General features: G+C 41.7%; 1 protein-coding gene and 1 pseudogene across 1 annotated transcript; both read left to right on the plus strand.

The window, feature by feature from the left end:
* Positions 1 to 205: 205 nt before the first annotated feature.
* LOC122565404 (cholesterol 25-hydroxylase-like protein 2) lies at positions 206 to 2,509 on the plus strand. The gene has a single exon (XM_043721353.1). It carries the CDS (start codon positions 1,103 to 1,105, stop codon positions 2,009 to 2,011), a length of 909 nt encoding a protein of 302 aa, XP_043577288.1. The 5' UTR covers positions 206 to 1,102; the 3' UTR covers positions 2,012 to 2,509.
* A 2,955-nt stretch (positions 2,510 to 5,464) lies between these two features.
* LOC122556174 overlaps positions 5,465 to 24,167 on the plus strand; it is a 52,693-nt pseudogene continuing 33,990 nt past the window's right edge.

Genomic DNA, 24,167 nt, shown 5'->3' on the forward strand with positions numbered 1-24,167 from the left:
AACTATAAGCCGTCGCTAACTGTGATGAAAGCTCTCCCGTTCTGTAATGGCTCTTTTGGAATATTGAAATAGCGGTCACTTCGGAAATAGACGTTGGTGTATTTTGCCTTGGTACAGTTTACGCGTGCTAATGAACGCAGGGGATGAGCAGGAATAAGCAACAAGAAGAAAAAACGATTTGGGGATTTGAAAGCAGCCTTTAATTTTGAGATGAGTCGGTTCAATGTGCAGTGCTTGGCTTCGTGATGATTTCCTGTTCTACTCTTTCCGCTCAGATTTTTGTTTTGGGGAAAACAACTTTTCACAATCCCTTCATTTGTTTGCAGTTCAGCTCAGTAGCTGTTCCGATGAATAACGCGCAAACTTAGGTCTGAGTTCACCGTGAGCGGAGGCAGCGGGAGGCGCTTTGAGGGCAGCCAGTGAAAACAGAAAGTCCCTCCTTTGAGTTTTAATGAAACTCGTCAAATTCTATGTAATTGGGGCGCTACCTTTTGGAGGAGGCGTCCAGCATTGTTGGAAGATTGGACAGGGCGGAAAGATTAAGCTGTCCACAGACCCGCTGTCGGTGTGTATTGGGTTCTGCAGAGGTTTTTTTCCCAGACGAATTGATATTTCCATGTGGAAGGGGTTGGTAGTTTCACATTAGCATTGGGTTGCCAAAATTAAATCAGATTTTCATTTGAACCGTTCACTCTGTGTGTATGTGTGTGTGTGTATTTCCCGCCTTCTTCGCCCCTCATCTGACCTTTGAGTTTTCCATCGCGTTTCCAGGACCAATCGCAGCTCTTGGGCGTCTTCAAAAAGGAGTGGGGTCAACGGGACCTTCCATTCGGCGCGGACTGGCCAGGAGCACGTTCAGATAGTTAGTGTTTCCACATTCTCCCTCAGAGCCCTTCCAACACAAGAGACACTGAGGCAGGGCTCAGAGTGAGGGGGCAGCAAAGGGGAGACGTCCCTGGTTTGCATGTGAACGTTTCGAGAAACGACATTTCTTGAAATCCATTTCCAAAGTTTGCCTCAGGCTGGTCTGGGGAGAATCGGCGCAACGTGTCTCTTTATTTTTCCCGCTCCTGGCCACTAGTGAAACACACTGTCACTCCGGATGTATTCGGTAGGTTCGAGCCGAGTCTTCGACCCCTATGTGCAGGTGATCCAGAACGCCAACATCACGCAGTACATCTGGACCAAGTCCTTGCTGCAGCCCCTGTGGGACTACCTGCGCTCCCAGCACCAGGATGCCCTCCGCTCGCCTCTCTTCCCCGTGGTCATCTCGGTCTCCACCTATTTCGCCGTGTGTACCTTCTACATGATCCTCGACCTGCTGGCTCCCAGGTGCCCGCTCATCAGGAGGTACAAGATCCACCCCGAACAGCATGTCACTTGGGAAGACATATTCAAGACCCTGTGGCACACTGGCTACAACCACCTGATCTATGTCTTTCCAGCCGCCGTGGGTCAGTGGTACTGGCGGCCGCCGATCCCTCTACAGGAGGAGGCACCGCTGGTCTCCGAGTTTCTCATTGGCATCCTGGGCTGTACAATCCTCTTCGACTTCCAGTACTACTTCTGGCATATGATGCACCACAAAGTCCGCTGGCTCTACACCACCTTCCACGCCATCCACCACGAATACTATGCCCCCTTCTCCTGGTCCACTCAGTACCTCTCCGCCTGGGAGTTGGTTAGCGTTGGCTTCTGGACCACCATCGACCCAATTATCTTGCAGTGCCACTGCCTCACCGGGTTCGCCTTCATGGTCTTCAACATCTGGATCTCCGTCGATGATCACAGCGGCTACGACTTCCCCTGGGCCCTTCACAATCTCATCCCGTTCGGCCTATGGGGCGGCACGGTCAAACATGATGTTCACCACCAGAAGCCTCAGAGCCACTTCGCGCCTTTCTTCTCTCACTGGGACTGGCTCTGTGGGACTCACAGTGAGTGCAAACGCTCGCCCGCCGTCCTGGAGATGCAAACAAAGAGACGCAAAGCGAGCGAAGACCAAAACTGACAGCCACGACGAAGCTTCACCTCATCAAGCTGGGAACCCCCAAGGGAAAGCCGGCTGAGCTGGTAGAAATTATACCAGTCTTGAGCAATGTGAACTGTAGGTATATTCTAATGCTCACAGACTCTAGGTTATATTTATTGTAGAGTTTTTTTTAAGAAAAACAAACATTTTGAATGTGGCCAAGTGTAAATATATACGATATTTAGGAGTCTTCCATTTTATTATTTCAACTAAGCAAATATATCATAACAATGTCCGGCTTTAACAATGTGCCAGATTTTGGAATGTTTCGATGATCTTTTGTAACATAAAGTGGAAACAGCCAGATGAACACTCTGTCTTCCCCATTCAGTCTGTTTTCCAAATGTGCGCCCCTTCCACTGAAAGGAATAAACTGTGTATCTTTAGAGGGGGCGCGGAATGCGTCAATGTAAATACGTTTTTTTTTGGAAAATATTGTATGTCTTGGAGTTTAAATAAAAGCGATCACTTCGTACTCACTCGATACCGTGGTCAATGTTTTTGAGCAGAGGGGAGGAAGATAATGAAGAGACGGTGGGACATCCAGTAGAAAGTGTTGGCACAAAACTCTTTACCACAACAAACTTGTTTTCTGAAATTGCTGGAGAAACTCGTCAGGTCTGAGAGAAAACAGAGTTAACGTTTCGAGTCCAGTGACCCTTATTCAGAACTCTTCTTCGGTTACCGGGCTCGAAATGTTGACTGTTTTTCTCTCTCTGCAGATGCTGACTTTGTCAAACATTCTGTTATTGTTTCAAATCTCCAGCAGCCCCAATTCTTTGTTTTATGTACTTATATACATCTGAATTGTTACTTTATTAAGGTTTGTTTTAAAAACTTTGACACATCTGATGGGTCGGCAGAAAACCAACAACTCGCGGCGCGGTTAAAAGAACCTTATTTAAATCATTTTTACAATGCTGGGCTGTAGGCAGAGACAGTCTTCCCTGGTCAATGACCTCTGATCCATTGACAAAGTGGCCGCCGCACCGCTCTCTGACTGCTGCGGTCTCCCTTTCTTGGTAGTCTTTTTATCCAGATGTGACCGGATTACTCTTCACGCAGCTTATAATATCTGCAGGCAATTGTGGGTGCCTTATTTACACATATTCCACCTCAAAGTCACCCTGCCCTGCGCTTTGCATAATGCAACGTATCCTAGATGGAGCCTGACTCCAAACATTGTCTGTTGTTTTCTCTCCACACATACTTCCGAGTTTCTCCAGCACACTTTTTTTTTACTTTTCGTTTCGTCCTGCCCTTTCCGATGCAAAAAAAAGCAAAGACCTTTTATTAAAAATGGTTCATTAGTTAATTTAAATTGCCTGTAGTGTTAGGTAAGGGGTAAATTAGGGGTATAGGTGGGTGCGCTTCGGCGGGTCGGTGTGGACTTGTTGGGCCGAAGGGCCTGTTTCCACACTGTAAGTAATCTAATCTAATCTAAAATTTATAACAGCCTTACTTTAAACATTATAACTATTAAACCAACAGACGAGAGGTTGAATCGAGGTGACAGAGTTTATGTAAATACGAGCACATAGTCCAAGAGGGATATGTTACAGTAACACTAGTTTGAATCTGGTTGCAGTGTTGGAAAAAGTTACTCCAGGAAGTCATAGGATACCCAGTGGATTCATCCAATTTTAGCAGAACTGGCACCGTGGTTCAGTGGTTAGCGCTGCTTCACAGCGCCTTAGACCTGGGTTCAATTCCCGCCTCGGGCGACTGTCTGTGTGGAGTTTGCACGTTCTCCCCGTGTCTGCGTTGGCTTCCTCTAGGTCTCCGGTTTCCTCCCATAGTCTAAAGATGTGCAGGTTAGGTGAATTGGCCGTACTAAATTGCCCATAGTGCGAGGTAGATTAGTCAGGGGTAAATTTAGGGGAATGAGTTTGGGTGGCTCTTCGGAGGGTCGGTGTGGACTTGTTGGTCCGAAAAGCCTGTTTCCACAGTGTAGGAAATCTAATCTAAACGGGAAAGGTGATTAAAAAGAGTTTTGAGATACTGGGACTTGTTTCACGGAGGCAGAATAGGCCGAGATGATTAAAGAATGTTTTTATTAATTATGGAAATGTATTGATAGGGCAAATAAATAGACTATTTCCTCTGCTGGGGGTGCGGTGCGGGTAACACGAAAGGAGATATTTATAGAATGAGTTGAGGACAAATAGGGGAAGGGAATATACGATGAACAATAGGACCCTGGACAGCACAGTGGATCTGAGCTACCTTTATGCGCATATCCACTGGTCCCTTGAGGTGTCAGAATAGATCGGTAAAATGGTTAAGAAGGCATATGGGAGACTTGCCTTTATTGACCAAGGCATAGAGTTTAAGATCAGTGATACAGAAACTATATAACATGTTGGTTAGGTGACAGCTAGAGTATTGTGTGCAGTTCTGGAATCCACATTATAGGAGGGATGTGTTTGTACTGGAGAAGGTGCAGAAGAAATTTACCAGGATGTTGCCTGAGCTGAGGAATTTTAGTTGTGAAAAGAGATTGGACAAACTGGATTTGTTTTCCTTAGAGCAGAGGAGACTGAGGGAGGACATATATAAAATTAGGAGGGGTATAGACCAAGCTGGGAAGGAAACTTTTGCTGGAGGGATCAGTATGCAGCATAGGTTTTAATTAAGGGCAGGAGGTGCAGAGGGGATGTCAAGGGAAAGCTTTTTCATCCAGGCTGTGGTGGGAATCTGGAACTCACGACCTGTAAGGTTGGTAAGGGCAGAAACCCTCAGAGCATTGAAGGAGAATTAAGAGGTACACATGCAACACTAAAACAAACAAAGTTATGGGCCATGTACTGAAAAATGGGATCCTTGGCAGCATTCCCAATGCCAAGGTGAGGCTGTCAGAATGAAGGGGAGAATATGATGATGCTGTCATAGGGACATTGCTGCAGAACCAGAAAAAGTGGCAAGGAATGTAAATGAGACAAAAGTATTCCAAACATCAGTTTGGAACTGAAGGTCTTGACTCCCTCTGTCAAAGGTTTGGAGCTAGGCCAGAGGAAAAGATGAATACTCTGTGGTCCTGTCCTCCAAATGCTCCTCATAGCCATCACCACCATGGACTGGTGACTACTGCTGCCTTTTCCCAGGCAGACTAGCCCAATGAAGTGATAGCAAGTGAGGTTCATTTGTGAAAATAAAACTATGGCTTTAAGAGATGTATTTTGGCTTTTTATGAAAAGAGGTTGAAACAGAAGTGTAAGTGATCCGCTCCAAACCAATAAAGTAGACAGCTTGGGTTTTTTTAAGTTGCAAAAGAATGAACAGCGATTGGTTGAGAAGGAAGTGCCAGAACTTGAAAGAATGCACTTGCATGGGTAAGATTTTCTCATGTCAGTCAGGAGGAGCAGGTAAAGAAATTAAAATTTTAAGAAGTATGGCAGCAAATAAATCATTGATGGTGAAATTTTAAGAAGTATGGCAGCAAATAAATCATTGATGGTGAAAGATGAGGAGATTTATAATTCGAAAAGAGTATTGCCAGAAAAGGTGGTGATCTGTGGAATTCATGGTGAGCAGAGTAGTGTTCTATTTTATAAATTGAGAGTGGGGAGTCCAACGAAAAGTGGTGAAGTGGTGTTTGAAGTAATAGAGAAATTCTTGGTTCCAGAAATACAGGTTGTCCTTGGTAATGATATAGCTGGATCACAGTTGGGAGTGATGTCTACTCTGGTTAAAACGCCAGTGGAAAATCAGACAGCTAAGGTACTTTAGGAGGTATATCCTGGGATTTTTTTTCCTTCTTGGCTGCATGGTAACCAGGTCACAAAGCCACAGGCTGAACCAGGAGGAGAAATCAAGGAATAAAGTTAAGGAAGTTGAAGTTCAATTATAAGAAACTATATTTGATCAAACAATCAAGAACAAACAAGAACAGGTGGAGGACCAAATGGATATTTTTAGCTTGGAGAAATTAGCTGAGTTATAACAGAAAGATGAAAAACTAAAGCAGTTGTATCAAAAAACATACTCAGAAGAAAAATCTCAGTGTATCCCAGAATGTTAGTACATTAAAAATTAAGTCTTGATGAGGAAATGGGGACCAGCGCATATTCATGTGGATGAAAATGCAGAAGTTCACCAAGTTGTATGACTGGATTTTAGAAAGGAGGTGTTGTGGGTACCACATGAATTATCAGTAGGAGGTCATTTGGGGTAAGGAAAACTCAAGCCAAAATTTTGTGAATCCAAGGAAAGGGATGGGACCAGACAGAGTACCAGGCCGTGCACTCAGAGCATGCGCAGATCAACTGGGATTTTAGAAAGGAGGTGTTGTGGGTACCACATGAATTATCAGTAGGAGGTCATTTGGGGTAAGGAAAACTCAAGCCAAAATTTTGTGAATCCAAGGAAAGTGATAGGGTCAGACGGAGTACCAGGCCATGCACTCAGAGCATGCGCAGATCAACTGGCAGAGGTTTTCTCGGACATCTTCAACCTCTCCCTGCAGCAGGCCATTGTTCCTGCCTGTTTCAAGAGGGCCAACATCACCCCTGTACCTAAGAAGGCTCATGCAGCATGTCTCAATGACTACCCCGCCCTGTGGCCCTTACTTCAGTGGTCATGAAGTGCTTTGAAAGGCTGGTCATGGCATTAATCAATTCCAGCCTCCCCACTATTTTGGACCACTCCACATTTGCCTATCGGACCAATAGATCCACGTCAGATGCCATATCACTTACCCTTCAATCCTCCCTAGAACATCTTGATACCAAGAACAGCTACTTAAGAATCCTATTCATTGACTACAGTTCAACTTCAACACTATTATCCCCTCGAGACTGATTACTAAACTTAGTCATCTCAGACTAAGCCCCACTCTCTGCAACTGGATCCTCAGTTTCCTGACCCACAGGCCACAATCAGTGAAGATTGGGGCCAATATTTCATTCTCATAAATACTCAACACTGGAGCCCCCCAGGGATGTGTACTCAGCCCCCTACTGTACTCACTGTACACCCATGACTGCGTTGCCACATACCAGACGAATGCCATTTACAAGTTTGCTGGTGACACCACCATAGTTGGTCGAATCAGACTACAGATGGGAGGTGGAAGACCTAGAAAAATGGTGCACTTAGTTCTCAATGCTGGCAAAACCAAGGAACTCATTATTGACTTTTGATGGATGTTACTCATGTCCCTCTACACATTAACAGCACAGAGGCAGAACATGTTAAGCTCTTGGGACTGGTCATCCACAACAAGCTTTCTTGGACTCTTCATATGGACGCACTGGTTACAAAGGCCGAACAGCATCTCTTCTTCCTCAGGCAGATGAGGAAATTTGGCATGACAGCGAATACCCTTGCCAACTTTTATAGGTGCGCCATTGAGAGCATTCTGTCTGAATGTATCACTACCTGGCATGGCAAGATTGGAGATAGTTACAGAGAGTGGTGAACTTGGCCCGGACAATCACAAAGGCCAACATCCCATCTATAGAATCCATCTACCAGGCCCACTGTCAAGAAAAGGCTGCCAGAATTCTCAAAGATACATCCCACTCTGTCAATGTTTTTCGACAACCTCTACCATTGGGGAGAAAGTACAGAAACCTGTTTCGTAACAGTTTCGACTCTACTGTTGTTAGAATACTGAATTGACTCACAAATTCTTAACATTTGCCTGTACCTGTGTTTTTGTTTTTGCTGCTGTTTACCTATTATTTACTTATCTATGCTACTTAACTATGTGATCTGCCTGTATTGCTCGCAAGACAAAGCTTTTCACTGTGCCTCGATACACGTGACAATAAATTGAATTGAATTCAATTCAAAATCTTTTTTTTGGCTTGAACTGCACAGAGAAAACCAGCACACTTAATACTAATTCCCAGATATGAGGAACTTTTTACAAGAGTCTTAATTGATTGCATAGGACCCCTACCTAAATCAAAAAGTGGGAAGCAGTATTTGTTGACCATAATGGATGTATCTACAAGATTTCTAGAGGTCATTCCATTATGCAATATCATAGCTAAAAGGATTGTAGAAGCGTTACTCAATTTTTTACTGGATAGGGACTGTCCGCAGAAATACAATCCGATCAAGGGTCAAATTATAAAGCTGGCAGGACAAGAAAACATATTTGCCGCTGCATTGTCACAACTATGATGAAGGAAGATGAAGATGTTCAGGAGTGAAGAAATGGATTAAAATGGACTGAAGTGTTGAAAGTTTGCAAGCTTAGAGTCAATGTAATACATATGCATTGTAGGGTGCTAATAGAGTAAGGGTACAGGTTTTTAAAATGAAGCTTTTTTTTATATTGATGGTTCATTTTTTAAGGGGGAAGTGTGACAATACTATGGCTTTAAGAGGTATATTTTGTCCTTAATTTTTTTTTATGAAGTGAGGTTGACAAAGAAGCACAGAGTGATATGTTCCAAGGCAATAAAGCAAGCAGTTTGTGAGGCCTTGAGCTTTTATTAAGTTGGAACAATAGAAGCAGCATGAAGGAGTAGGTCAAGCTCCCACAGAACCAGGATTCTAATTTAACTTTCAGGAGTTGTTGGGCTTTAGAAGCTGCTACACATTTATGGTGCAGTAAAACACAAATCCTCTCTTTCTTTCTTTCTCTCACACACACTCTCACACACTCAGAGTTTTCTCTTGATGTTCTTTCCTCTTGGACTGGAGATTTGCACGTGAGACAATCTATCTTACTGAGTTTGCCTTTGTCACAAGTGTGTTCATGGAATGTTACTATATTGGAACAGTTGCAGTTTAGTAGTTAAATATCTATTATTCTGTTAAGTTTTCAAATAGAGTTAATTTATTCCAATTCTTCTTTCTTTTATTTGTATTTAACTATAGTATAACAATAAAAGGTGATTTCCTTCAAATCCGGTATTTGACTAATTGAATTTCATCCTGAACACAATGGAGAAAGTGAGGACTGCAGATGCTGAAGAGTCAGAGTTGATAAAGCATGGCACTGAAACAAACACAGCAAATCAGGTAGCATCTGAGGAACAGGAGAGTTGATATTTCAGGCATAACCTTTCTTCAGGATCTCTAAAGAAGGGTTATGCCCGAAATGTTGACTCTCCTGTTCTTCAGATGCTGCCTGATCTGCTATGCTTTTTCCAGGTCCAGGCTTTATCAACTCCTGAACACAATGCCTTACACTTACCTTTAACAAAAAGAAAAACTTGTAGTCTAGGCTATCTACTTAACATATTTTGAGGGGGTTTGGTCTGGCCCATAACACATTCTAGTAGACCTCTATATCCAATGCCCCGTCATTCCCCACTATGGTTATATCCAAGTTCAGTGGGACTTTGGAATAAAATTTGAGCTTTGGCCTAGGGGAACCCACAGGCCCATAGGGAGATGGTGAGGCGATAGCATTAGATTTGGATTACTCTGCCAAGAGCTGGAACCGATAGAATGGGCTGAATGGTTTCCTTCTCTGCTGTGAACTTTTATGATTCTTCACGGACTTATCTGGTGCTTTTCCATTGGGTGCAAATCAGGGAGTAAAATCACAATGAAATCACAGTGAAGATGAAATTAAAGACTGAGCCTATTGCAACTTTGCTCAACAACACAGTAATGCAATAATGATTGTACCTGTGGGCTCCAGACCCCTCAGTGATAGGTTTCTCATTTATTTTGTGCTGGATACCTGCCAGGTTTCACTGATTGGTCTTTTCCCAAGATAGTTACCCCGGAAATGTATGACATAAATAACCCTGTCTATCTCCTGAGTAATTATACAGCTGGCCCTACAATCATTCACACAAAGCCTGATTCTCCTCCTCAGTCCACCCAACTTCCCTTCCTGACTCCTAACTATGGTCCCACCAGACCCAACTACCCACCCTATCCAGATTGACTCCCAACCACCCAACTACTCCCTCCCAATCCTAGCCCCCAACCTGCACCACACTCAAATATCTCCCCAACCACCTGACTAAACCCATGGACAAATCTGACTACTGCCTGACCAGCTAACTAATCCTGATCCAACTATCCCTTACCTACTTGACTACCTTCCCAACCTCACCTGACACTCCCCCCATCAACCCAACCCAACCACAAAACCAAGTGCACATGGGTCTGAAAGGGATTAATACTCAGGAGCTATATAAGCATCACGCACAATCATGATGTGATGTGGATTTGTGGACAGAACAACATAGGATCTTGAAAGAATAAGATCTAACATCGAGTCTTCCTCAAAGTGATTCAGTAATGCCTATAATATAAAGATAACTAGTAATCAATTGCTAACATGTAATAGACTAAATCTTGTTAACCATATAATACTCTTCAAGATAGACCAGGATGTGGTTTGCCTCTACCACACTAGACCAAGCAGGTCCTGTAGTTTCCTCCACTTAAAGTGAATGGTGGCAGCAGCCTTCACCATGAGCATACAGTGTAGAGAACAGGACTGCCCACGCACTGAGGTTGGCAGCAGTATGGTTCTGATTTGACTGCACATTTGACAAATAGTGAAGAGCAGTGTGAGATTGGCTGGAACAGACTTGCTCCCATGGCAAATCAGCAGCAGATAAGAGCTGAAGATTTGAGAACCCTAAGAAGGAAACAAGACAATCTTCAACAAGGAAGAATACTCCAGTAATGGGCTTAAGCATTTCAGATCTGGTAAGAGAATTCTACAGCAGCAGAATGTGCAACTCCCTGGGTGGCACACTGGCTTCGAGGTTAGCACTGCTGCCTCACAGTGCCAGGGACCCAGGAAAGTCCAGCCTCGGGCGACTGTCTGTGTGGCGTTTGTGCATTCTCCCCGAGTCTGCGTGGGTTTTTGCCCTGCTTCAGTTTCCTCCCACAGTCCAAAGTTGTGCAGGTTTGGTGGATTGGTCATGCTAAATTACCCATAGTATTTAGGGATGGTGTAGGTTTAGCGCATTAGCCATGGGAAATGTTACTGTGATAGGGTAAGGGTATGGGTCTGGGTGGGATGTTCTTCAGAGGGTTGGTGTGGACTCATGGGACTGAACAGCCTGTTCCTACACTGTAAGGATTCGATGATCGTATGGATTCTATGAAGCAGGATTAGTAATGCCAAAGTAGAAACAAACTACATTGTGAAGCAATGTTGTCAGAGCAGTTCCCCATCAACGTTCCAGTGGTGAGTGAACAGACATTGGGATCTCATTGAGTAAAGGTTACAGTCCCGGGGGAAACTCTACAGGTAAATAAAAATAATCCAGACTGGTAAAACAAAAACATTTTTAAAATAATTTAAAAATCAGATTGAGTATTATCATGATAATGAACAAGCACCATGAGGCACAACTACAGTAAAGGAAGTAAAGAGCCACAAAAAAAATTAACCTGAAGACACAAATCTGGGAGTTTTGCAAAGCCAGTAATTAAAGCGATAATGTTCTGAAGAAGGGTCAATGGACTCGAAACATTAACTCCCTTTTCTCTCCATAGATGCTGAGTTTCTGCTGAGTTCCTCCAGCAATTCTGTTTTTATTTCAGGTTTACAGCATCTGCAGTTCTTTATTTTATTAAAGTAATAATGTTGGACAAACTAAAAGTCTAAGCAGACTTGCTCTAACAGCTATGTAAAGTTTTGGAGACTGTATTCATGCCACAATGGAAAAGGAGAGCTCCTTCAAAGGAGCCACAATGAAAGCAGGAATCATTCATTTCAACACGGAGGCATGGGAATCACTCAGTAAAAGAATGTGAATAAAGCAGGTATTAGTGAGGTTGCAAATAGCAGGATTCAGAAAATGATACAGTTAAAAAAATGAGAATCCTTCGTTTTGCCCTTGAACGTGGAATTCCTTTAGATATAACATAGAACATAGACCATTACAGCGCAGTACAGGCCCTTCGGCCCTCGATGTTGTGCCAACCTGTGGAACCAATCTGAAACTTAGCTATCCTACACTATTCCATTATCATCCATATGCCTATCCAATGATCATTTAAATGCCATTAAAGTTGGTGAGTCTACTACTGTTGCAGGCAGTGTATTCCCCGCCCCTACTACTCTCTGAGTAAAGAAATTACCTCTGACATCTGTCTTATATCTATCACCCCTCAATTTAAAACTATGTCCTCTCGTGCTAGCCATTGCCATCTCAGGAAAAATGGTCTCCCTGCCCACCCCATCTAACCCTCTGATTATCTTATATGTCTCATTTAAGTCACCTCTCAATCTTCTCCTCTCTAACAAATACAGCCTCGAGTCCCTCAGCCTTTCCTTGTAAGACCTTCCCTCCATACCAAGCAACATCCTAGTAAATCTCTTTTGCATCCTTTCCAAAGCTTCCACATCCTTCCTATAATGTGATGACCAGAACTGTACGCAATACTCCAAATGTGACTGCAACAGAGTTTTGTACAGCTGCAGCATGATCTCATGGTTCTGAAACTCAATCCCTCTACCAATAAAAGCCAACACACCATATGCCTTCTTAACAACCTTATCAACCTTGCTGGCAACTTTCAACGGTCTATGTACCTAGACACCAAGATCTCTCTGCTCATCTACACTACCAAGAATCTTACCATTAGTCCAGTACTCTGCATTCCTGTTACTCCTTCCAAAGTGAATCACCTCACACTTTTCTGCATTAAACACCATTTGCCACTTCTCAGCTCAGCTCTGCATCTTATCTATGTCTCTCTCTGTAACCTACAACATCCCTCAGCGTTGTCCACAACTCTAAAAACCTTAGTATCATCCACAAATTTACTAACCCATCCTTCTAGGTCATTTATAAAATGACAAACAACAGTGCACCCAAAACAGATCCTTGCAGTACCCCAAAATAACTGAACTCCAGGATGAACATTTCCCATCAACCACCATCTTCTGTCTTCTTTCAGCTAGCCAGTTTCTGATCCAAACCACTAAATCACCCTCAATCCCATACCTCTGTATTTTGTGCAACAGCCTACCATGGGGAACCTTACCAAACACCTTACGGAAATCCATATGCACCACATCAACTGCTTTACCCTCATCCACCTGTTTGGTTATCTTCTCAAAGAACTACTAAGATTTGTGAGGCACAACCTACCCTTCACAAAATCGTGTTGACTATCCCTAATCAACTTATTCCTTTCCAGATGATTATAAATCCTATCTCTTATACCCTTTCCAACACTTTACACACAACTGGAGTGAGGCTCACAGGTCTATAATTTCCAGGGTTGCCTCTACTCCTCTTCTTAAACAAGGGAACAACATTTGCTATCCTCCAGTCTTTTGGCACTACTCCAGCAGACAATGATGACATAAAGATCAAAGTCAAATACTTAGCAATCTCCTCCCTGGCTTCCAAGAGAATCCTAGGATAAATCCCATCCGGCCCAGGGGATCTATTTATTGTTACATTTTCCAGAATTGCTAACAGCTCCTCCTTATGCACCTCAATCCCATCTAGTCTTGTAGCCTGTATCTCAGCATTATTCTTGACAACATTGTCTTTTTCCTGTGTGAATACTGATGAAAAGTACTCATTTAGCACTTCCTCTATCTCCTCTGACTGCACGCACAACTTCCCATTACTATGCTTAATTGGCCCTAATCTTACTCTAGTCTTTCTTTTATTCCTGATATACCTATAGAAAGCCTTAGGGTTTTCCTTGATTTTATCTGCCAACAACGTCTCATGTCCCCTCCTGGCTCTTTTTAGTTCTATCTTTAGGTCTTTCCTGGTTAGCTTGTAACTCTCAAGTGCCCTGACTGAGCCTTCACCTCTCATCCTAACATAAGCCTTCTTCTTCCTCTTGACAAGAGATTCAATTTCCTTAGTAAACCACGGCTCCCGTGCTCGACAACTTCCTCCCTGCCTGACAGGTATATAGTGATCAAGACCACGCAGGAGCTGGCCCCTGAATATGCTCCACATTTCATCTGTGCCCATCCCTTGCAGTTTCCTTCCCCATCCTATGCATCCTAAATCTTGTGTAATTGCTTTGTAAATGCCTTCCCCCCGCTATAACTTTTGTCCTGCAGTTTATACTTATCCCTTTTCATCATTAAATTAAACGTAACCAAACCACTATCACCAAAGTGCTCACCTACCTCCAAATCTAACACCTGGCTGGGTTCATTACCCAGTATCAAATCTAATGTGGCCTCGTCCCTTGTTCATTTGTCTATAACTGTGTCAGGAAACTCTCCTGCACATATTGAACAAAAACTGACCCACCTAAAGTACCTGAACTATCGTATTCCCAGTCAATATTTGGAAAGTTAAAGACCTCCATAACAACTTCTCTGTCACTCTCGCTCCTATCGAGGATCATCTTTGCTATCCTTTCCTCTACATCTCTGGGACTATTTGGAGGCCTATAGAAAACTCCCAACAGGGTAACCTCTATTTTCTTGTATTTAATCTCAGCCCATACTTCCTCAGTAGATGAATCCTCAAAGCTCCTTTCTGTCACTGTAATACTGTCCTTGACTAACAGTGCCACACCACCCCGTCTTTTACCATTTTCTTTGTTCTTACTGAAACATCTAAATTTTCAGAACCTGCAATAACCATTCCTGTCCCTGCTCTACTCATGTCTCTGAAATGGCCACAACATCGAAATCCCAGGTACAACCCATGTTGCAAGTTTACCCACCTTATTCCAGATGCTCCTGGGGTCAAAGTAGACACACTTCAAACAAACTTCTTCCTTGCCGGTGCCTTCTTGCGATCTTGAAATCGTAGTTCTGACTTCAGTACTCTCAACCTCCTGTATACTCAAACTACAATTTAGGTTCCCATCTCCGGTGAATTCATTTAAACCTACCTGAAGAGCATTAGCAAATATCTCCCCAGGATATCGGTACCCCTCTGGTTCAGGTAAAGACCATCCTGTTTGTAGAGGTCCTACCTACCCCAGAAAGAGCTCCAATTATTCAGGAATCCGAAACCTTCCCTCCTGCACTATCCCTGTAGCCACGTGTTCAACTGCTCTGTCTCTCTATTCCTCACCTCGCTAGCATGTGGCACAGGCAACAAACCAGAGACAACAATCGTTTGTTCTAGCACTAAGCTTCCACCCTAGCTCCTCAGTAGATGAATTTCTGCCTTAAATCCCCATCTCTCTTCCTACCTATGTCGTTGGTGCCTATGTGGACCATGACTTAGGGCTGCTCCCGTCCCCCTCAAGGATCCTGAGAACACAATCAGAGGCATCACGAATCCTGGCACATGGGAGGCAACACACCAACCGTGAGTCTTTCTGTTCCCATATAAGAAGGTGAGAATACTACATTTCAGCTGCAAAAACGGGGGAAATACTCTAGTACAGCATCAAAGAGCAGCAGAACTTCTATTGCTGCAAGATAGAGGTATTTTAAGCAAACATCCGATACAATCAAATTTGGAAGACATAGCATTAGAACTAATATTGCCAGAAAGACATAATTTCAGAGATGTGTCAAATAGATGACAAAATTAGACATGTTGGAGAAAATTATTTCTGATGTACTGAATAGATTCCAAATCAGAAACTAAATCCAAAATTGAACAAGTGAATACACTACTATATGCAATTGTAAACATAACTGAACATGTTGTGGATCACCAAGTGGTTTATAAACACCAGATTCTTTTGAAGAGATACTGAAGGCCTTTGATGATTAATTCAATCTCAGAACTAATAAGATTCTTGAAAGAGGAGAGTTAATAGAAAATTTTAATGTTTAGGGGAAATCATGGATGATTTCATTAATGATTTCTAAAGATTAGTGGATAAACAGGACCATGGTTGTTTCAAATCAGAATTTATTAGAGCCAGAATTGTTGTAGGAACTGCTGATGAATCTTTGTTCTAGTTATTCCAATGCAAAGCAGATTTGCCTCTGGAGAAAGCCATTCAGATAATGAGTGAAGAACTCTAGAAGCAGTACAGGTCAATCCTAAAAGATCAACTTTTGTATAGGAGATCAGAGGAATTCATTCAATTTTTAAGGAACAAAAGCACAAATGATGCACTTGAAAAATGAGTAGGGCAAGCAACAGACACTAAAGTCTTTGTCAACACTGACAAAGGCACAGACTGTACCCAACTACTAAATGTCACAGAATGGGCGGCATGGTGGCACAGTGGTTAGCACTGCTGCCTCACAGTGTCAGAGACCCGGGTTCAATTCCTGCCTCAGGCGACTCTGTGTGGAGTTTGCCTATTCTCCCCGTGTCTGCGTGGGTTTCCTCTGGGTGCTCTGGTTTCCTCCCACAGTCCAAAAATGTGCAGGTTAGGTGAATTGGCCATGCTAAATTGCCCGTAGTGTTAGGTGAAAGGGTAAATGTAGGGGAATGGGTCTGGGTGGGTTGCGCTGCGGCAAGTCGGTGTGGACTTGTTGGACCGAAGGGCCTGTTTCCACACTGTAAGTAAACTAATCTAATCTAATAACCCACTTCTCGGTTTCCGAAAAGCAAGAAATCAAATAGCCACCGATACAAGGAGGTTAATGAGATATAACAGTTTACAGCAGAAGAAGATCTAAAGTATTCTTCACTGAAGCAGATGCTGCAGACCTTACATTTACATCTAATGTCAATGGTCATCTCACAAATTTCAAATTTGACTATAGAGTGAGTGAAATTATAGTAGTAGACGGTAATCCATGATTCAGAAAACACTAGACACTAGACACTAAAACACTAGCTGACAACAGTATAATTACATGGTCCAAAGGTCAAAACATTTTAAGATTAAAGCTATCCTAAAGCAATATCAGGCATACGAAATAATAGAAAAGGTGCACATACTTTGCAATTGAGGATTCTCATTCCTGAGTAGAAAGGTATGTCTTGACCTCAGTCTTCTTCAGGCGATGGAAGGCGTTAAACTATATAAAGTTAAGGAACAGCTGATCAAGGTATGACTGCCCAAGAAACAGGTCTCTGGATTCTTGGGAGAACTTAAACAAACAAAGAATCCATTAAGGTTAGTGACATTGGCATAAAAAGTTTGTTTCATGCTGTTAGTGACATGGGAATAAGTGATTATGCTGGATTAGCACAAATATTTTCTGTTGCTATCAAAACTGAACAGTAATAGCCATCAAGGTCCGTGACAAGCACTGAGATAGCCAGCGAACAATATACATACCCTGCCTCAGTCAATTGACAAATCTATAACAAATGTAACTTGGAGTGCCGCACAGTTTCATGAACAAGTAGCTGTGACAGATTCAAGTATAATGTTAGATATCAAGGTGACCTGGAAGAAGCAAGTTAAAGCAGAATATTTGCCTCCTTTATCTATCCAGGAAGAATCTTCAGTAATTGTGACAGAGATCTTACCAGTCCTCAAGTGAGACAACTGAGAAAGATGGTTTCAATCAGGTACTTGCTGAGGGCAAAAGAGAGAGTCTAAACCAATCAATGTAGAAGAAAAATATTTACATATTTCAACACAAATCTACAAGTGGATTGAGAATAAAAACATACTGATGCAGATTGATGCATAGAACTCCATGGAAGTGAATACTGAGCAATAATGGCCATGCCAATGGTTCAAGATGCTACAAGAAAGAAATTGCTTGATTCAACAGGGATGTTCTCCCTTCCAAGGAAAACACAAAGAATTAAAAGTCTACAAATAGCTTTTCTGCTAATACAGAGCTTGAGTCTTGCTGGAAAAAATAAAGCATTTTGTCCAAGTTTTCTGTCTTGCACTTATCAGGGCAATGCACAAGAAATACCAAAGTAAAAAGAAAACAATATATAGTATGAAGAGAGAATGCTGATTAGATGGCCTGTGTTCTTTGATTGGTGCACATATTGCCATGAAGAATGGATCAGTTAATGATGACTGACAGTTAACTGTCCACAGTACACAAACTCATCACAGCACTATCAATGATCACAGCAACTTATCCATGTCACCTACCTTACCCTCTTCTCACTTCCTTCTTTGTTTACTTACTGTCCTATCCACCTTACCCATTTACTCATTCACCTATTCTTTAACTGGGACTTTACCATACAGGCAGCTGATGGTATAAAATGCGATTATCTGCCATGTCTATACCAGTCCACAGAGGTTCCCTGAATGACACTGTGCTGTGTATTTCTTTGGAAGCTGTGTTAGGAAGCACCTGGCAGAAATATGTTGCAGCAATTAATCAGGGGAGTTCTTGAGTTGACAATCATTGCAACATTGGAAGATTTGAGCTATTGTGTTATTAGAGCATAGAACCAGGTTATCTGGACTATTGGGTCCATGTTAACTTTTGTTCAACAGTCTGGTCTTTCCCATTCCTTTATTCCATTCCTGTTGCCATGACATTTCATTTTTATTAAGTGGCTATCCAATTTTCTTTTGAAAGTACTGAGCAATTCTTCTTCTCCAAAAGTATCAAACTCCAAAAGTATGCTCATTGAAATGTCTATATGGTTTTGCAATAAGACTATTCATTCAGGGCAGATTTCTAGTATAAGTGATGGAGCATCTTGTTTTTTATAGGAAAAATACTGCTTAAGAATTCCTATGATGTTGTAAGGGTGGGGTTGGGGTCAAAGAAACACACAAAAAGAACTTTAGCTATGAACTGCTGAAAGCTGACAAAACTATTGTTGGGTTTGAGATGAAGCAGTCATTGAAAGAGACTGTACACAATGAGCATATTGGATTGAATTCAGATTTAAATTTGTGGAAGAGAGTTGGCAGACTCTTGAGTTTACTGATGTTATGCATGCTGATATGCAAACAAGAGATACATTGATGGATTTGGAGAATTCAGAGGGTGCCCATGCATTTAAGTCAATAGTTACTCAGGAAAGGTTAAATATTAAATGTTAAATAACTACTCTAATTCCTGGGAAATTATTAAAATAACCCTATAAGTATACAACCACCTCTTGTTGGTCCTGCTGGTCAGATAGACAATACTGAGGGATAATGATGGAGAAATCTTGAATATTGATTATATAACTTGGTATCAGAATAAGGTTGTACAGTCTGTTCTGAAGGAATGTGATAGTTTCATTCCCATGTGATCTGCGTTATAAGAAAATCGCATAACAGCAGCACCATTTAAAGCAATGGGACAAGAACTGCGTTATAGCCAATACAGATAAGGAAAGTCCACATTCTATAAATAGTGGCCTAAATTCTTCAATCACATTATAGCCAATTTGCATTGAAGAAGTGCACGTTATAGCAGAAACAACTGCACACACAGGCAAGGATCAGATGAGTACTAAATGAACCAATTCAAGCTGACCTATTGATTTCTAGTGAGGGGGTCATAGGATCACTTTCCAACACCCAACAACCTATACTCTATTAAAGTACTACTTTGCCTTGACTTTCATCTCAAGGGAGCTAGACCCTGATCCTCTTTTCCAGAGCTTCCCCCAAAGCTGGTGAGACACCTTGCATAGCATGTCTGTTCTTTTAAATCTTCTGGTTACCATGACCAAAGTCACAGAATATCCTGTTTATGTATTATTAAAATAAAATTTTTACACCTGTTTAAAACATGACAGGAAAAAAAGGCCATGAAGTCCACAAATTCAATTGATTTTGAATAGGATAAACATCACTTACATATTTTCTCAAGATATCAGAGAATATTTACAATTCAACTGTAATAGTACAGTATCAGAAATGATGCAACAATCATATTAAGTTTGTTCAAAAGTTAATAACCTGTGAAGGACCATAAGTAATTTGAATGCACAGAACGGACAGTGAACAAATACTATCTTGGAAAAATGAAATAAAAGCAAACTAATAGTTAATAAGTAATACCAACAACTGTCATTTATTGAACACAATAGACATGTGAAAATGTTTCACGTTCCTAAACAGCCATAAAACTTTCAAAAAAATGGCACTGAGGTGAAGAAATAAATATTAAGAGGGGTGAAGAAAGCTTTGGTCAGTAATGCAGTTGAAAAGCAGTAAAGAAAACAATGAGTAATTTGCAAAATTGGCAGACTGGCAGTCTATGTAAGTGTATATGAGTTATAACAGAACCAATGAGTTAGAGGTTCATGGATAAGAAAAGCAAAGTTTGGAATAAGGGGTAAATGTGCTAGACAGAAAGGCACTGGAATAGATTTCTTGGGGTGAAATCGAGTCCAATAACCTTAAGGTTCCAAAACAGCGTTCTTCACAAGCACATGCACAATCGTCTATTAGGAAGTAAGGTGGTAAAGTGGTTTGCATGCCTGTATATTGTGAGCACCCACCCGTATAATACAAAGCAAGCACATCACAATATCAATAAGCATGAAACTCTTTGACCATTACGATTTCCATTTTTGGGCTAATAAGTGGCAAGTGACATTCATGCCATACAAGTGTCAGGCAATGACCATCTTCAAGAGTGAATCTATATATTAATATACTGGGTGCTACTGTTGAACAGAAACTGAACTGAATCATCTATATGCATATTGTGGCTACAGAGCTGGTCAGAGGCTAGAAATTCTGTGGCGAGTAACACACTTCCTACCTTCACAGGTGCCCATCCACTATCTTCGAGTAAGTCAGTGTAATAGAATACTTACCATTTGCCTCGATGGATAGTAGTGTGCCAGGTAAGTAGTGTACTAGATACAGACAGTGTTAGGATGTCAAGTTGAGAAGATATTGGAGTAGTTCTGAAATGGGGGAGATGTCATGCCAGTGCTGGTTCAGGGCGGGTCCAACAAGGTGAGGGATTTAGCCTCCCATTTTTCTCTCCATCCAGGAGACTCCCTGCCTCAATCCTGATGAAGGGCTTTTGCCCGAAATGTCAATTTTCCTGCTCCTCGAATGCTGCCTGACTTGCTGTACTTTTCCAGCATCACTCCAATCTTGAAGATGAGGGATTGTCAAGTGCTGGGGTAGGGGACGGTGTCAGTCTGGTGGTGGAGAAATGTAGTTTCCCAGAGTTCAAGAAAAGTATTGGGTTGGGATCTTGGGACAGTATGTTGGGGTGTGTAGATATTTAATATTCGATTAGATATTTAAAATTTAAACTTAACTTTTCCTGAGAAACTATTTATTCAAATGGATAGGGACCCTCAGAATTCCCTGAATTAAATGGATACTGTTGGAGAGTTCCCAGAGTTGGAGAATTGCTTAACGGAATCTTCAATTTTTTGAATAATTCCTTCAGAGCCATAGGGTCCTCATGTGCAACTCCTTTCTATGCTTCAGAAATGATCATTTGGCCATTGGAAAATGCAGGCCAATGTCATTTGTCAGTCGGTCTACCTTATTTTCATACAGCTAAACAGAACATTCTTGTTCAGGACTGCCTAATGTATTCAGACCACCACTAATGATAATACATTTTAGGTTTGTATCTGGTTGTTGTCAGAGATAGCACATTAAATTTGTTCTGCTTGGCTGTGTTCAACGTGGATGAGATCAATATAAAGGTTGCCCTAATTCTTATTCAGATATATCTCCCTGAAAATCCAGGGGCACATCTTTATTATTAAAATAGATTGAAGAAGTTGGAGCTGTTCTCCTCAGAGAGAAAAAGGGCTCAGAGGAGGTTTGATGTAGGTTTTCAAAATCATGTGTAGACTAGCTAGTGTAGAGTGTGGAAATTATTCCCATTCATAAAAGAAGCAAGAATTAGAGGGCATAGATCTAATGTAATGTAAAAAAAACCGTAAGGTTGATGTGAATAAAAACATTTTCACACAGCAAGTAGAATGTACTGCCTGGAAATATGGTGGAGGCAGGTTCAACTAAGGCATTCAAGAGCACGTTGAATTATTATTGAATAGAAACTATACAAGGGTTTTGGGAAAAAGGCAGGAGGTTGGCACAAGGTAATGATGTTTGGTTGACAAACAGATTTGCAGGCATGATGGACCACATGGCTTCCTTCTGCATCATAAGAATTCTGTGATGTCTCAGAGCATCTGAAGTTGTCTTCTGGTGGTTTTCCGCAAATCACTTCAAAAGGCTTTTGATCTATCTGGACAACAAAGTGTTTACCGAACAGATATGTGTGGGATCGCTGTACTCCAAATGCCAATGGCTGAGTTCCCCTTTCACAATTAGGACGGGTTGCCTGGGTTGTTGAGAGAACTTTGCAGCCAAATTTGATGGGTTTGTTATCCCACGGCAAGCATACTCCAAGGTCTTTTTGAGTCATGTCTACCTCCAGATGGTCATAGTACTAGAGAAAGCATGCGCTGGATGAAAGAGCATCTTTAATGACTTAAAAGATATGTTGAATACTGTTAAAGCATGGAGAGTAATGCAGCAGAGTGAAGGATATATTGCCCAAAACATCATTTCTTACACCTATAGTTAGCATGCCGGGTTTTCAACCTGGGATGATGGACTCTGGGCAGCTAGGGGTGTGTCTTAATTAAATGATCTATTTGAAGGGGACACAATTATGTCTTTTGACCAGTTAGCTCAGAAGTATGAGCTAACTAGCAGGGACCTCTTCCGTGTTTTTCAAATCAGGGACTCCATTCAAAAAAGAACTACACTTCCAACAGATTCCTACAGATCCAACAAAGAGAAATAGTGAGGAAGGAGATCAATCTGAGACTGGTACTGTTGGAAAAAGGAGCAAGTCAAACAGACAGAGCAGGCAGGAATAAAACAGAGACCAAGATAGGACTGATATATTAAACTGCATTTATTTCAATGCAAGAGGCCTAATAGGGAGGACAGACAAACTTAGGGCATGGTTTGGAACATAGGACTGGGATATCATAAGCAATCACAGAGATGTGGCTCAGGGATGGACTGGACTGGCAGCTTAATGTTCCAGGATACAAATGCTACAGGAAGGATAGAAAGGGAGGCAAGAGAGGAGGGGGAGTGACGTTTTTGATAAGGGATAGCATTACAGTTGTATTTAGGGAGGATATTCCTGGGTATACATCTAGGGAAATTATTTGGGTAGAACTAAGAAATAAGAAAGGGATGATCACTTTATTAGGATTGTATTATACACCCCCCAATAGTCAGCGGGAAATTGAGAAACAAATTTGTAAGGAGATCTCAGTTATCTTTAAGAATAATAGGGTGATAATGGTAAAGGATTTTAACTTTCCAGACATTGACTGGGACTGCCATAGTATTAGGGGTTTAGGTTGGGAGGAACTTGCGTACAAGAAAATTTTCTGATTCAGTATTGCCGGCATGGTGGCACAGTGGGGTTAGCACTGCTGCCTCACAGCGCCAGAGACCCAGGTTCAATTCCCACCTCAGGTGACTGACTGTGTGGAGTTTTCTCATTCTCCCATGTCTGCGTGGGTTTCCTCCGGGTGCTCTGGTTTCCTCCCACAGTCCAAAAATGTGCAGGTTAGGTGAATTGGCCGTGCTAAATTGCCTGTAGTGTTAGGTGTAGGGGAATGGGTCTGGGTGTGTTTCACTTCAGCGGGTCGGTGTGGACTTGTTGGGCCGAAGGGCCTGTTTCCACACTGTAAGTAATCTAATCTAAAGTTGAAGGTGTATACTGTACGTTTAAGAGAGAGTGAATGCTGTTTTGCACTGAGAACTTACGAGCATCTATTATATGACTAACTAGCAGTCTGACAGTGTACTTGAAATTTGAAAATATATAACATTTGGCTATGAAACAATACCTGCGTTGGTTGCTATTTTGACAACGATTCGAATTTCACCTATCAGTTTATGTTATGCCCCAGGATACTAGAACCCAATTGAGTTTGAATTTATTGTTTTTGCCAATCTCAAACCAATGAGACAATCCGATGTTTGGAGTATACAAAAAGCAGGCATTTTGAAAGTCAGACGGAGTAACTGCCATCAAGGGAGTAACTGCCATCGAGAAAGACTGCCATTCAAAAACATTCTCTATCAGAGGTACCTTTTTCATATGAAACATCTTTACAGTAAAAGACAGAAGATGACCCAAGGAGATCTTCAGCCGAAAGGAGAAAGACACTGGAGATGTCAACCACTGTATAGTTTTGAAATTAAGTTGATATAATTTTAATAAGCGTGTTTATTGTTATAGAGTTGGAGGCAGATAATAAGCAGTTAAGAGAAAGTGGGACTTATAGTTGTGCATAGTTGTTATTCAATATTCACTTTTAGAGTTAAGGAATAAAATAATATTGTTTTCTTTAAATAGTGGAACTTTGGAGATTTTAACAGATTTTGAGATGAGGCGAACTTTTCTTGTGGCTTAATTAACAGAAGGGTCACCGCCGTGTCGTATAAGCTT

The sequence above is a fragment of the Chiloscyllium plagiosum genome, chromosome 2, assembly GCF_004010195.1.
Source record: "Chiloscyllium plagiosum isolate BGI_BamShark_2017 chromosome 2, ASM401019v2, whole genome shotgun sequence".
Lineage (NCBI taxonomy): Eukaryota > Metazoa > Chordata > Chondrichthyes > Orectolobiformes > Hemiscylliidae > Chiloscyllium > Chiloscyllium plagiosum.